The 14196-nt window shown below is 41.4% G+C and overlaps 1 protein-coding gene across 1 annotated transcript in view; it reads right to left on the bottom strand.

The window, feature by feature from the left end:
- The window catches only part of LOC121950960 (nucleoprotein TPR-like), a 47807-nt gene that overhangs the window by 15506 nt on the left and 18105 nt on the right, over positions 1-14196 (bottom strand). Inside the window, exons 22-36 of the mRNA XM_042497104.1 lie at positions 13558-13760; positions 13282-13422; positions 12119-12235; positions 11771-11974; positions 11509-11693; positions 10661-10808; positions 9402-9539; positions 7175-7306; positions 6737-6867; positions 4843-5053; positions 4596-4745; positions 3140-3253; positions 2832-2936; positions 1516-1728; positions 236-274 (exon numbers count right to left, since the gene is read on the bottom strand). Of these exons, the coding sequence (XP_042353038.1) occupies positions 236-274; positions 1516-1728; positions 2832-2936; positions 3140-3253; positions 4596-4745; positions 4843-5053; positions 6737-6867; positions 7175-7306; positions 9402-9539; positions 10661-10808; positions 11509-11693; positions 11771-11974; positions 12119-12235; positions 13282-13422; positions 13558-13760 (2231 nt within the window). The remainder of the gene's footprint in view (positions 1-235; positions 275-1515; positions 1729-2831; positions 2937-3139; positions 3254-4595; positions 4746-4842; positions 5054-6736; positions 6868-7174; positions 7307-9401; positions 9540-10660; positions 10809-11508; positions 11694-11770; positions 11975-12118; positions 12236-13281; positions 13423-13557; positions 13761-14196) is intronic.

Genomic DNA, 14196 nt, shown 5'->3' with positions numbered 1-14196 from the left:
TTCCTGGTTCCCTGGCTCTTTTTATGAAGTACTGCAACATAATTGAGAATGTGTTGTGTTAGCATAAACAGCAAAAATGGGTACATAACCTAGAGGTAACACGGTACCATAGAGGGTTCAATGCTATACTACTGATTTATTAACACATATCAGAAGACGTCATTGCAGTCCTTGAAAGCAATGCTGTTTCTATTGTTAAAAAAAGAGAAAATCTCAGTGTAAAGCTTTTCCAAACCTTCTGCAGGCTGTCCAGCTGGCCCTGAAGCTCTGTCACCTGTTCCAAGGGACACACAAATACACTGATTATTAGTTGATGTATTACACAAGAAAACCCCAGGTTTTATTACAACAGCAGCAATGTTTCGGAAATAAAGTGACATGGACTCTTGTTTTTGCTCAGAAACTAACTCTTATTTTGCTGATACCAAACAGACACACACAGCATGCACAGTAAAGGCATTACACAAGGCATCAACACACACTTGTCAACAGGGCTGGGCAATGATGGCCAAAATAATAATCACTACTATTTAGATCAATACAGATATTGTGATTATTTCTCACAATTATTCATTGTTTTAGAGACAAAATATTTGTTTTGCACACTGAATAAACAGAGCACTGCTTTCACCTCCATGTTGTGCTGCATTCCTGTTAATCTACTAATTTAGAATAAGGTTCTTGAGGTTCTTATCCGTAGTCAGTATATAACAGACAGTAGATGGCGGTTGGCATGCCAACAGTTTAGAGAATCAGGCTGAAGTCAGATATGGAGGCAATGTACTTCTGTGGGGGTCAGCAGCAAAACGTATTTTAGCTACCTATATGTATTTGAGTTTTCAGTTCACACTTTTTAAAAAACAATACTACTGTTAATGATGTTTATTAAATCATGGGAAGCCAAAATTGTGATTATGATTGACATTCAATTAAGTGTGCAGTTCTGGGGCGCCTAGTGGCTCAGTTGGTAGAGCAGGCCCCATGTACAGAGTCCTTGCTGCAGCGGCCGCAGGTTTCAGCCACGGCCCTTTACTGCGTGTCATCCCCTCTATCTCCCTTTTAACACTAGGCTAAAAGACCCAAAAAATAACCTTTAAAAAAGAAAAAAGATGTGTAGCTCTACTTGTCATATATGAAAGGCATAAATGCAAACAGTACACAGAGTTTGTGCCATGTCTTAAACAAAACAAGTAAATTCAGTAATTCTAAAATGTTAGGCATGTTTAATTTTTGCATCACCAATTCCATTTTGATGGCTGTTTAGAAAGGTCATTCTTCACAGACGAGCAAAGTACTGATGGATGCGGCACAGCACCAGAGGAACAGCTGTATTTCCTTTAAAAGTCGGTGTCAAAGCATGACCACCTGAAATACTTCCTGAACTGTGCGTCCATTCTGTATAAGACAGACCCATAAATGCTATCTACATTGAAGTGTATTGTAAGTAAGTATATGTAAGCAGGTAAGTATAGGTAAGCATTTAAGGAAAAGAAAAAGAGGAAGAGGTCTCCTAACCTTGCTCTCTGCTTGGCTGAGAGTTGTCTTGAGGTTGCTGACTTCCTCGTTGTGGTTCTGTTGACTGCTTTGGTGGTTCTGTTGCAGCTCTTTCTGATTGGCCAGGTTCTGCTGGAGGGATTCTTTAGCCTGCTGCAGCTCCCTCTGCAGCTGCTGAATCTGGTTCTGACGGGCCTGAGCTTGAGACTGTGATGACTTCAACTGGTTTTGTACCTTTAAATCAGAAAGAAGAAAGTTAAGCTGGTAATGTGGATCTATTGCACACCCCTGAGGAAGTGTGCTGGGATTTGAAGCCAATTTTCAAAGCAGCCAAACAGCGGAATTACAACTCCTGAGTCTTTCATGTGATGCAATTGGACACAAAAAGACATTTTCCTATTGACATAATTACTTACTACTTGGATATACATTTTTTTAGCATCGCAACCCCTGTGAAACCCTGAGCAGTTTTCATAGGAATAAATGGTGTCCTGTCTAGAATGCTGTATCCAGGTCTCTATATATCCATGGTCTATTGTCAGGTGACCAAACAAAACAGAGCACCGACTGCTTGATCAAAATATATCACAAAAGAGAAAAAATCTCCTTGTTACTAAAGCTGATTCTGAAGTACAATTTCACCAGTTCATCTATGCAAGACATTTTGTAGAGGGAGTTACATGCGCTGTTTTAAGTCTCAAAAGGTTAACTTTATTCTCAAAATAATATTTAGACTATTTTCTTGACAGTGTAATTCAACTTTATTCTCATCATTTTGGCTTTTTCTCAATTTTTCATAATGAAAAAATAAAAATCTTCCTCCTCTCAAAAATATTTCTCCTGCCTGGCCCTAATCCTCCTCTTCTGTAAAAAAAATTGATGTATGTGATTAATTTAGATTAATTAATTAATTACATGCCCAGTAATGAATTAATTTAGATTAATTAATCACAGGGCATGTAATTAATTTGATTTTTTTAAAATCACTTGACACCCCTGTAAATAATTTAGGTCTATAGCAAATAGCTGGGAGGGGGCATATTGCCACCTGCTGTGGCGGAGTCAGACTTTCATATATAAATGGATTCTCTCCTGGTGCTTATATACTGGGACAAGGACAGTAGTCCAGTTAAATGGCCTAATCGAGCTATAACTGTAGCTCCACTAAACTGTGCATGTAAATGTATTGAGAAACACTCATTCCAATGCTGATCAACATTACAAATAAATAGAATGTCAACTACAAATTTAGCAAATAGGTTTGTGTATTTTAGGAGATAAATTGGAGTGATGAAAATATCTGTCAGGTGCTGCTTTGTACCTGCAGTGCTTCTTACCTGCTGGCTGTGGGTCTTGGCTTGCTGAAGCTCTTTCTGACTCTGGCTCAACTGGTTCTGGTTCTGCTGCAGCTGAGTCTGGGTCTGGGACAACTGGGTCTGGACCTATAGAGTCAGGTGAAGAGGTGACAATCAGCCTCAGATTTCTGCCTTTCTCGTATATTTTCCTTAATGAATGAGTCCACATGTAGAGCTACCTACAGTGACTTTTTTCTGTCCTTTTTTCACATTGACACATTTAAAGTTAGTGTTAATACCACCTGAACAACATAGTTTTCTTTACATCCTGGCTAGATGTGCTGCTGTACCTGTTTCAGCTGGTTCTGGTTCTGTGTCAGCTGGTTTTGAATGTCCTGGAACTTTTCCTTGCTCTGATGGTTTTCCTTCTTGGCCTCCTCAGTCTCCCGCTGAGACTTCTGGGCCTGGTTGAAAATCAAATAAATAAATATAATCAACAAACACTTTCCAACAGTCTGGTTTACACTAGAAACACAAGTCATGCTTGTATGCAATTGATGTATTCTTCAGTTACATGTTCTGATGTGTCGTACTTTAATTTGGTTTTACATTTTTTCACAATGATTTGCTAAGAACACATTACTAAGTGACCTTTCTTATGACTTAAGGTGCTTTTAGACTGGGGCACAACTACAATCAAGAGTCTCATGAGTCTCATAAATCTCTTTTGAGTCAGAGTGTATGTGTAGATCAGTTTCATGTCAGGCTGTACAATGAACGCGTGGTGAATCATATCAAACCACTTCTTTTGTTTTGTCTTCATTATTGGCTGGTTTGTTGACGTGTGATTTGGTCATAAATGATAGTCAAATGTTTGCCACAGGCTGTGTTTTTGTTTTGAAGCTCCAAAATCATCTGTTAGTGGACTTGTCTTGTACCACTTTCCCACCTTTATTAGTGCAGAAGTGCAAGCAAAACAAAAACGCCAGTAAACCTGCTAAAAACAGGCTGCAGACTCCTTATCCATTGCCAGTGGGGCGGAGCTTGTACACAGCACTGCAGCAGACATTGTGCCTTGTGTGTGTGTTGTTTTGAGAACAGGTCAACAGTAGAAAGACTGTTATAGTGAACTGTTAATGAATGTGAATAGTTGATTGTGCGCATTTTCATTGCATTAGAAAGTCAGATGTTAGCTGGTGTTAGGACTGAAAGTGAAAGATCTGAAAGTGACGTAAACATCACAGAAGATGTCAACTTGTGTCTCATGGCAAAAAATGTAAAGGAGGTTTTTACTGTACTCTGATAAGAGACACAACACTCTTTGACCCATAACCACTAAATTCTAATCAGATGATCTGTGACTCAGAGTGGATGTCTCCTCAAGGTAATCTTCACATATTGCATTCACAAGAATGAGGTCACAGTGACCTTGACCCTTAACCCATGACTACAAAAATCTAATCAGTTCATTTCTGAGTCCAAGTGAACATTTATGCCAAATTTGAAAAATTACCTCATGGTTTTCTTGAGTTATCACGTTCACAAGACTGAGACAGATGAGGTCACAGTGACTTTGACCTTTAACCTATGACAAATAAAATCTCAGTGGTTTATATTTGAGTCCAAATGGACATTTGCGCCAAATTTTAAGAAATTTTCTAAGGGTGTTCTCTAGATATTGCATTCACAACAATGGGACGGACAGACAACCTGAAAACGTGATGCCTCCACCCACAGCTATCAACAGCACGGAGGCATAAAAATCCTGGTGCTCAATCACTTTATGTGGACTTAATAAAGACTTACCTCCTCCTGTTTTTTCTGCACCTCCTCTTTCAGTGTGTTCAGCTCCTCTTTGGTCTTGTTGAGCTCCTCCTGGGCTTTAGTCAGCTCCTGCTGCACCTCCTGGCTCTGACCTGCATCAGTTCCTGCTTTAGCAGCAGTTTCCTCAACCAGCTGGAACAGGCAGAACAACTCTCTCTTTAGTTTTCATCCATACTGACCTATCTACTACAGCCTTTAAAATGAACCAATTCCACCACCGCAGACCCACCTTGTCATGCTGGGCTTTCAGCTCCTCGTACTGGGTCTTGTAGCGTCGTCCAATCTTCTTGACCTGGGTGATGGTCTTGTTTTTCTCCACAATGTCGCTGGTTTTGGTTTCCAGCTCTTTCTTCTGAGTGTCTCTCTCTGATGTCAGACGGGCCACCGAGTCTCTGAGGCCTTGCAGCTGAGACTGAGCCGAGTTACTGCTGGCATTTGATCTGATCCACACATGATATATTTCTTAGTTTGGTTCTTTTTATGGATGCATTGATAAAATCTGCTAGTGAACATAACAGTTAGGTACAAACCACAGGACATGCAGCACAGATATTAAAATTAAAAAGGAGATATCTATTATTCTGTCATTGACAGCCAGTCTCTGCATTCAGTTGCTTTTTACTAGCGCTAAATTTTTACTCTGTTTTGAGATGAAATCACTGTTTTGGCAGCTTTTTGTTAAAAGAAGCCTGAGGGTGTATGCAGCCCCTTTTACACTGCCTGTTCAAGGTGAGAATTTCACACCATTATTCTGCCTTGCTGTTCTGTATAAAAGGAACAATTGTGGAATAGGTTCCAAGACTTGACATGGAGGTTGCACCATTGCTGAAATGGTGTATAAACAAGACAGCTTGCAGGATAGGCCATTGGTGGCACAGACTTTATGTTTTGTTGTGCAACCTAACGCGGGAGATTCAAAATGCAACTGTTAGCAGTTAGCAGCTAGCCCCCCCCCACCAAGTTGAGGGCAAGATTGGCTGTCATTTAACAAGAAAGATAAATGATTGTCATATTACACCTAGGGCTGCAGCTATCGAATATTTTAGTAATCGAGTATTCTACTGAAAATTCCATTGATTAATCGAGTAATCGGATAAAACATATTTTTGTTTAGTTAAAGAGCAATTATAAATATACATGAGACAATAAGACATTTCACCTAACAATGAACCATTGGTTTCCTTTTTTAACTACCCAGTTAGCTTTATTATGTTTTTATTTTCCACCCTCATCACTCTACAGCGCTGTGTTTTTACAGATTAAATAAAGCCTGTGTGAAAGGCACGTTAGCCACGCATCCACAGTAGTCATAATTAATAGAAACCTAGCCCTCCGCAGGGCTAACGTTATGTTAGCAAGGTACAATAACGTTAATCTCATTAATTAGCGCTACGTTAACTTCATTTTGCCTTGTCTCGGGTGACGGTCCTCCGCTCTCGGAGTAAACAGGGGGCCTTCGGTGGAGATGCTGCAGCATTGAAGACGTACTTTTGTTGTATGCAAGCGCTGTCTTACAGTGAATACACGCAGCAGTGTTCGCTTTGGTGTCCAGCTTGAAATGCTCCCACACTTTTGACATTTTCTGCCTTTTCTTTGTGCCTTTCGCTTTCGTCGCCTTCTTCGTCGTTACCTCTACATCCGTGGTTAAAACCAAACATATCCGCCGCCTCTTTTCTATTCCTTTACGTGCGTGACGTCAGCGCGTTGTGCCGCATTAAAAGTAGTCCGGGCGAAATACCATGCTTTAAGCTGGCAAAATTAAACGATTCCTCAAGGCAGAGAAAATTCCTCAACCATTTTTTGTAATCGAGTTACTCGAATTATTCGAGGAATCGTTTTAGCCCTAATTACACCATTGTTATTGTTTACAAAACACTGCAGACACATATGTTTTATGTTATACTAGAGGCTGGTGCAGTTTGTTATATGTCACTCTTCCTTTGCCTCCATGATGCCAGCATGCTGTCTAATAATGCACACTGGAGCAACATGATGTTGCTTTTGCTTCTGTTAAAAAATGTAAAGGAGGCTTAAAGTGACTTTGTAGCTGCTCTATAGTGTGATCACTGAATAAAAGGGCCTTGTGTGTGTGTGTGGTCTTAGTGCAGGTTCTCATGTTCTACCTGGCCAGTTCAGTCTTCAGCTTGGCTGTCTCTTCAGCTAACTGTGTGATGCGTCTCTGCTGAGCTTCTCTCTCAGTGGTGAGTTTCTGTCTCTCCTCAAGATCGCCATCTTTCTGCTGGTTAACCAGTTGCTGTGGAGGGACAGTCAGTTAATATATACTACTATCATTATTGTTTTTACAGAGGATGTTTGAATAGATTTAATTATTTCAACATAATTAGCCAATTTTTTTAAATGTGTTTTTTGGGTAAATTAACTAATCTATTAATTGAATGATAAAAAAAAGTCCTTTTAAAAAAAAAATAAAAAAATCATTAGATTAATCAAGGAAAAAAATCTATAATAAGCATCTACACACACACACACACACACACACACACACACACACACACACACACACACACACACACACACACACACACACACACTGCAGTTACCTGTGTTTTGGCCTTCAGGCGTTTCAAGTCTTCTTCCAGTATCCTCTTATCAGCCTGCAGGGAGCCATTTTTCTCTGACAGCACAGACAGAGAGTGATGCAATGGGCTGATGTCTGACTGCAGCTTTGCCACCTGATGAAGGGAAGAAAACACAAGAGGACGCATGTTGTGAGCTTTACAGAAGTTTGGGCTTTTAAGCCACAAGTTCACGTAGACAACCAGTTACATTGTGAAAAATAGTGTTCACATGGCCTACACGTTACACACCAGAGAACGCCAAATACATTCTTCCCAAAGATGGTTTCTGTCACTGAATGTATTTCTCATCACCTGGATGTATGAAGATGAGTGACTGTTTTCATGATACGTTTGATCAGACAGTTATTTTGGCGGGAACTTCCCCACCACGGATATCGCTACTGCTCAGACCCCGGCTTTCAATGACATCACCAGCACAAGATGGCAGCAGCTGTATCCAGGATATTTTAGCTTCACTTAAGAATTGTGGAGGTAAGTGTGGATGAGCTCCATCTTTATATAACCTCTATGGTTAAACCGTGAAAAGGTAAAGCTGATATGGGCAGACACTTCTGCTCCTGGATGAAACCTCAGCCAGATAGATGTTCAAGGACCAAAGAGAGCAGAAAAGCACAGACTGATTCTGTGATTCTAGCCAGAAAACTGTTTATGGTGTTTAACTCCTTGCTTTCTCCTCCAGCTGCTCAGCCTTCCACTACACTGACTCCAGACATGTTTGCCTCCTTTTTCACTGAAAAGGTGGCTGCAATCAGCAACCAGTTCTCTGAGCCTGACCGGCCCAGTCAGCTCAAATCCACTACTGCCGCTTCACTCTGCTCTTTTGCTCCTCTGACCAAGGATGAGGTCTCTAGACTTCTTCTGAGCTCAAAACCTACAACATGTCCTCTCGATCCAATACCCACCCGCATCCTGCAGACCATCCTGCCCACTATCAAACCTGCAGTTACACACATTGTCAATTCCTCCCTAAAAACTGGCACTTTTCCTGCTACTTTTAAGCAAGCCCGTGTCACCCCACTGCTCAAAAAGCCTAATCTCAACCCCGCCCAGGTTGAAAACTACAGGCCAGTCTCACTTCTACCATTTCTGTCGAAAATACTGGAGCGCGCAGTATTTAACCAGGTCTCTGAACACTTGCGGAACAACAACCTACTTGACTACTTTCAGTCTGGCTTCAGGTGTGACCATTCCACTGAGACTGCACTCCTGTCAGTCACTGAGTCACTGAGACTGGCTCGAGCTGCTGGTCAATCCTCTGTCCTACTGCTGCTGGACCTGTCTGCTGCCTTTGACACAGTGAACCATCAAATCCTCCTCTCCACACTCTCTGAGCTCGGCATCTCAGGTTCTGTCCTATTGTGGTTCAAGTCCTACCTCACAGGCAGATCCTTCAGAGTGTCATGGCGAGGAGAGGTGTCTAGGTCACATGGCCTATCGACAGGGGTTCCTCAGGGGTTGGTGCTTGGTCCCCTACTCTTCTCTCAGTACACCACCTCACTCGGTGCAGTGATCCGCTCCCATGGTTTCTCCTACCACTGCTATGCTGATGACACTCAGCTCTTCCTCTCCTTTCCACCTGATGACAGAACGGTCTCAGCTCGGATATCAGCGTGTCTGGCTGATATCTCCACATGGATGAAGGAACGCCACCTTCAGCTAAATCTGTCTAAGACCGAACTCATGGTCTTTCCAGCTTGTCCATCTGTTCAGCCTCGGATCAGTGTCCAACTAGACTCGAGCCTACTTGTGCCCACAAACTCAGCAAGAAACCTGGGTGTCATGATTGATGACTAGCTGACCTTTAAGGTTCATGTGGCCTCAGTTTCTCGGTCTTGTCGTTATGCCCTCTACAACATCAGGAAGATCAGACCCTTCCTGACCCAACAGGCCACACAGCTTCTGGTTCAGGCTCTTGTGAACTCACGCATTGACTACTGCAACTCTCTTCTGCGGCACTTCTTCTGCCACTAGACGGCAATACATGTGACCAATCACACCTGAAGCACTTTTTGCACTTACTAAGGGTTTTTCCTTAAGTCTAAATTCTTGCTTGTGTTGTACGTCGCTTTGGATAAAAGCGTCTGCTAAATGAAATTGTACAATTGTAGAATTGTAAAAAAAACAAAACAAAACTAGATACAGCTAACAATGAAAGGGAGACAAAGGAAAAGCATGACTGGAATCTTACTTTAGCCTGAGCTTGCTGTAGCTCCTGTTCTAGTTTATCTCTGTCCATTTTCAGTGTCCTGTTGGTTTCTTGGAGAGTACTGATGGTCTGTATCTTCTTCAGCTGTTCCTCCTGCTGGGCCAGAGTCTTCGCTGTAGCCTGAGCCAGGAAAGGAGGACAAACAGTCACATTCATTATAATAAACTGTGTTCTATCGTGCCACTTTTGGCATTTTAAGCTTCACGTTAGCATGAGTAATTTTTTAAAGCAGTATTTGGCTCGCCACCTGTAGTCAATGCCCTCCTTCAAAGCTTGAAAAAGCAAATCAACCAAACAATAAAAAAATGTGACCTCTATATTATATATACTATATCTGTACACACCTATCATACACTTCACTTGCACTTGATTGTTACTACTAATTCTAACTAACATTTTTCTCTGCAAAAGAGTCCTCGCTGTGCATCTTTCCATTATCTACGTATTATCTACCACCAAGTAGGGCTGAGAGATAAATCTATGTAATCAATTAATGCCAATTTTTGGTTTAGGATGACTTTGAAAAACGAAAATTTAGATTTTCTCTTTAACTTCCTCTGTACTTCTGTACTTCATAGTGGTCTGTGCCCTCCCCGGTGCTTACCTCATAGAGATACACACACAGGACAACATGTGAGCAAGCATTAATGACAATGACGAGTCTGTCCTCAAAAAAGGTTCAGTCTCGTCAGTTGTTTGGAACTGGTTATGGTTTTGTGGTGTCAGATCTTGAACAAAACACAGTCCGCTGTAAAGTTTGTTTAAAGGCTGCGACAGCTAAAGGCAGCAGCATGAGCAATTTATTTAATCTCAAACATAGTTGTATAATTTCAGAATTGGTCATTTTCAATATTCTACTGATTTAACTGCAAAACTGACTTAAAGAACTCTGCATTTTTTTTTCAGTTTGCCTTTGTTAATTTTTACTGCTAAAATCAAAGCAAAACTTATTTGGAGTAATTTATTATCATTTGTAGTTTTTAAGAGAAAAAAATAGATTAAAATTGAAAACTGAATTTGGTGTGAAAAAAATCTGTTATTTTTAGGCCTGTCACCAGCCCTACCACCAAGCTTTACAAATGTTTCCCTCTTCAGATCCTGCTAGAGGCTACCATCCCTAAACCAAAAGTCTTCTTCAGATGATTTTGGATGTTGTGTTCATCATTTATAGTTAAGCTTCCAAAATTCGCCGTCTGTTATTCATCTGCACTCTTTCACCCCTCCATCACTTCATCATGTACCTGCATTTTCTCTCTCTCGGAGTTCAGAGCTTCCTGTAGCTCCTTCAGCTCTCGGTCTTGGTGTTCCATCCGCTGTTTGTAGCGAAGAGCTTCTCCATCAGATGCCTCGCACTGAGCCACAGCGATCTCTTTCTCACGACGAACAAACCTAAAAAACACAAACGTTTGAATTCAATCCCAATAAGTTCACACCGGGACTAGGGCTGGGGGATAAAATCGAATATCACAATATTTTTGACCAAATGCTTTAATAGCAATATTGCGACCATATTGTAGTGTTGACTAATGATGCTTTCACAAAACATCTACACAAAGAGATTTTTAATAAATAATTATTAAGAATGTGGATATACAAAACTAAGTGGGTCGAGGCAAATAATAGAACAGTTGAAACAGTCTGATAAGTTGTAGACATAACATCACTTTCCTGTACTGCAGCCTTTAACTGTTACAATGTTACGGTATCCAAAATCTAAGACGATATCATGACATTTAAAAAACATCGATATATAGCTCAATCTAACCTGAGACATTAAAGGAATACATTACCCCTCAAACATCTGTTTACAAACTCTCACACAAGTCGTCCAGCGGAATCCAAGTCTCATTTATCCGGTCATAAACTCAGTACTTTCCAAAAACATGCATTTTCGATGAACCTTACTATTTAAAAATGAAAGTGAAGTTTATCTCTTCAATGTCAAACTCCACAGTCATGTATTTCTTTAAGTTGATAATGGAAACTACCTTGCCTTCTATTTCTACAAATTTCAGTTTCCCATGGCAGAAACCTCAAGCCCCTCTCACAAGCACTATTGCAAAACATGCAGCCACTCTTGGTGTTTTACCTGAGTATTTCTAATATCTGCTCAGTGGTCTTCCCCTCCTCGCTGAATGACAGGTCAAGCTGCTGTTGCTGCTGTTGTGTTTGCTGCTGACGACTCTTGTTGGCCAGTTCATCTATCTGTTGGTGCAGGAGAGAGTTGTGCTTCTCCAGCTCTGCACAGCGACGATTCTTATTGGACAGATCCTCCTGTAAGAGAGTCCAAGTATTAGGATCAATCAGAAACATTATCCTCTGGCCGTGTTTCCTCGACGGCTTCCTCCTACCTTCAGCTGTTTCTCCACTGTGTTCAAAGCTGCGGTTTTCTCCTGCAGGAGGGACATGTTCTTGTTCAGTTGCTCCTCCAACTCCTTCTTCTGTGTTGCATCTTGCTGGGATTTTTTCTTCAGCTCCTGCAGGGCCTCCACATCAGCAGCATGAAGCATGAGCTCCCGCTCATACTTAGCCTGTGCCTCTCCAGCTAGCTTAGTCTGTGAGGAGGACAGATGGTTGTGTCCACACATGTTAACACAACTTCAAGATTCACGTTGAGTGTGATGTGACACATATGCTAACTGGCAGCGACTGGGGATATTAACCAATGTAAGTGTGTGTGTGTGTGTGTGTTAACTGACCTGAAGCAGGCTTTCCTGTATGGCCTTTTGCTCCAGTGTAACAGCAGCAGCAGCTCTCTCCAGCGCCTCCTGCTGCTCTGCCTGGCTGGACTTCAGACTGCGCTGCACCTCACACACCTGGAGGAGACAGCAGGGAAAATGACTACAGACTCTTGGAGCTCTGCACTGTCAGGTCAGTGAGAAGAAGCATAAATGTTCAAGTGCAACTGAAACTACTAGTAAGGGGTGTCAACTAATAGCCATACAAATTATTTGACTAATTTAATAGGCAATTTAATTTAAAAAAAAGTCAAACTATCGTCCTGTTTTATTGTCCCTATGGATGAATGGAGTTATGCAGAGGAAAAGGACTGATAACACAATTATTTTAATTACAGAATCAGTATTAAATTTCTTTAATAAACTGATTCACTCATTCATTCAGATTGCTATCTGCCAACATATACACCTACATATCTACAATAAGTTATTATTCAGCTGTTTCAGAGCAACTTAATCATGCATTTAGAGTTATGTTTCTTGTCAGCTGGCAAAATTTAAGTCCAATATTTCCGCTCTCCGCAGAAATACCTGCTCCACTTTGTTCACCTGCTAGTTTATTTTTCTGAAAGCTGCCTTCTTTGGCTGAAAACGACAGTAAGCGGGTTTCCATTAACCTTCAAATTGTGCAAAATGAAAATTGCAGACATAAAATAAGCCTAATGAAAACATGTCAATTAAAAAAAAACTTTCCCATTTATTATAAAAAGGTTTTTACGCTTGCATGAAGTGGTATTTCAGGTGATTAAAAATAGCCATATTTTGCAAAACTGCAATGGAAACATTTTTTTGGCTTTTCTAGGTCACATGATGCCATGGCTATGTGCTTGTCAGTAGGAACTGGCTCCCTCATGATGCAGCACAAGCGGTGTTATTGCATCACATAACTCTTCAGAAGCTAAGCTCATCAGGAAGTTTTGAATCCACAATTCCTCTGTGAAACCGTGGACTATCACCTCCCAGAAATCCCTCATACGTGGCCACATGTGAGGGTATGATATCGTCATAGAAAATGATAAGACACTACAATAATAACAATAAATAATAAAAAAACAAACATTTGTTACAGCCCTACACATACCCATTTGATGCACTGTTTTTGTATAACTGTGCTGCTGGCGTACCTGTTTCTCCACTGCATCCACAGCCTTCATCCTTTCTTCTCTCTCCTGCTGCTTCATCTTCTCCACCTCAATTATCCTCTTCTCCAGCTGCTTCTGCACCTCCTCCGACTCCTTCAGCCGGAGCTCCAGTGGGGAGCGATACTATGGAATGGAGGAGGGTCAGTTTCCATGTGTGTGTGGATGGGTGTGTATGAGTAGTGAAGGAAATACAGTGTAAGAAGATGGTGGAGAAGAATGTTGTCTGATGACTAAAGAAAACAAATCAAAGAGCTCTACCTCCTTCTCTTTCTTCAGACTGTCCTCCAGAGTCAGCACCACTGCTCTGTACTGCTCCACTGTTGCATTAGCATTCTTTAGCTGCTCTGCTAGCTCGCTCTTTTGCTCCTCCGCAGTACGCAGGAGGCCTTTCACCTCTGCCAGCTCCTGCTCTGATTGGCTGGGCTGCTGGGAGGCTGCTGGCACTAGAGAGCGTACTGGAGCTACACAAAGACAAAAAAAGGAGCATCAGACCCTCAATTGAAAACATGTCCACACTGCAAGAACTCTGTCTGGTTTATTGGTAAGCACATAAGTGATGAGTGACACTTTTTTTTTTTAAAGATTATTTTTTGGGGATTTTTCCCTTTATTGAAAAGATAGCTGTAGAATGACAGCAAATGTGGGAGAGAGAGGGGGAATGACATGCAGCAAAGGGCCACAGGCTGGATTCAAACCGGGCCGCTGCAAAGGCCTCAGCATATGGGGCACACACTCCAACAGGTGAGACAGAAGGCGCCCCGAGTGACACTTTTTGAAGCTCCTGTATACTGTCCACATACACTTCACCGTATCTCCCCTAACATTCCTGATGTTTGTGTTAAATGCGAAAGGAACTTTGCGTCATTGCTCATGGGACTGCCTGAATCTTATTCAGGT

Source organism: Plectropomus leopardus, chromosome 12 (genome assembly GCF_008729295.1).
Source record: "Plectropomus leopardus isolate mb chromosome 12, YSFRI_Pleo_2.0, whole genome shotgun sequence".
Taxonomy (NCBI): Eukaryota; Metazoa; Chordata; class Actinopteri; order Perciformes; family Serranidae; genus Plectropomus; species Plectropomus leopardus.
Note: the sequence above shows the minus strand (reverse complement) of the source record. Positions and strands in the feature narration are given on the sequence as shown.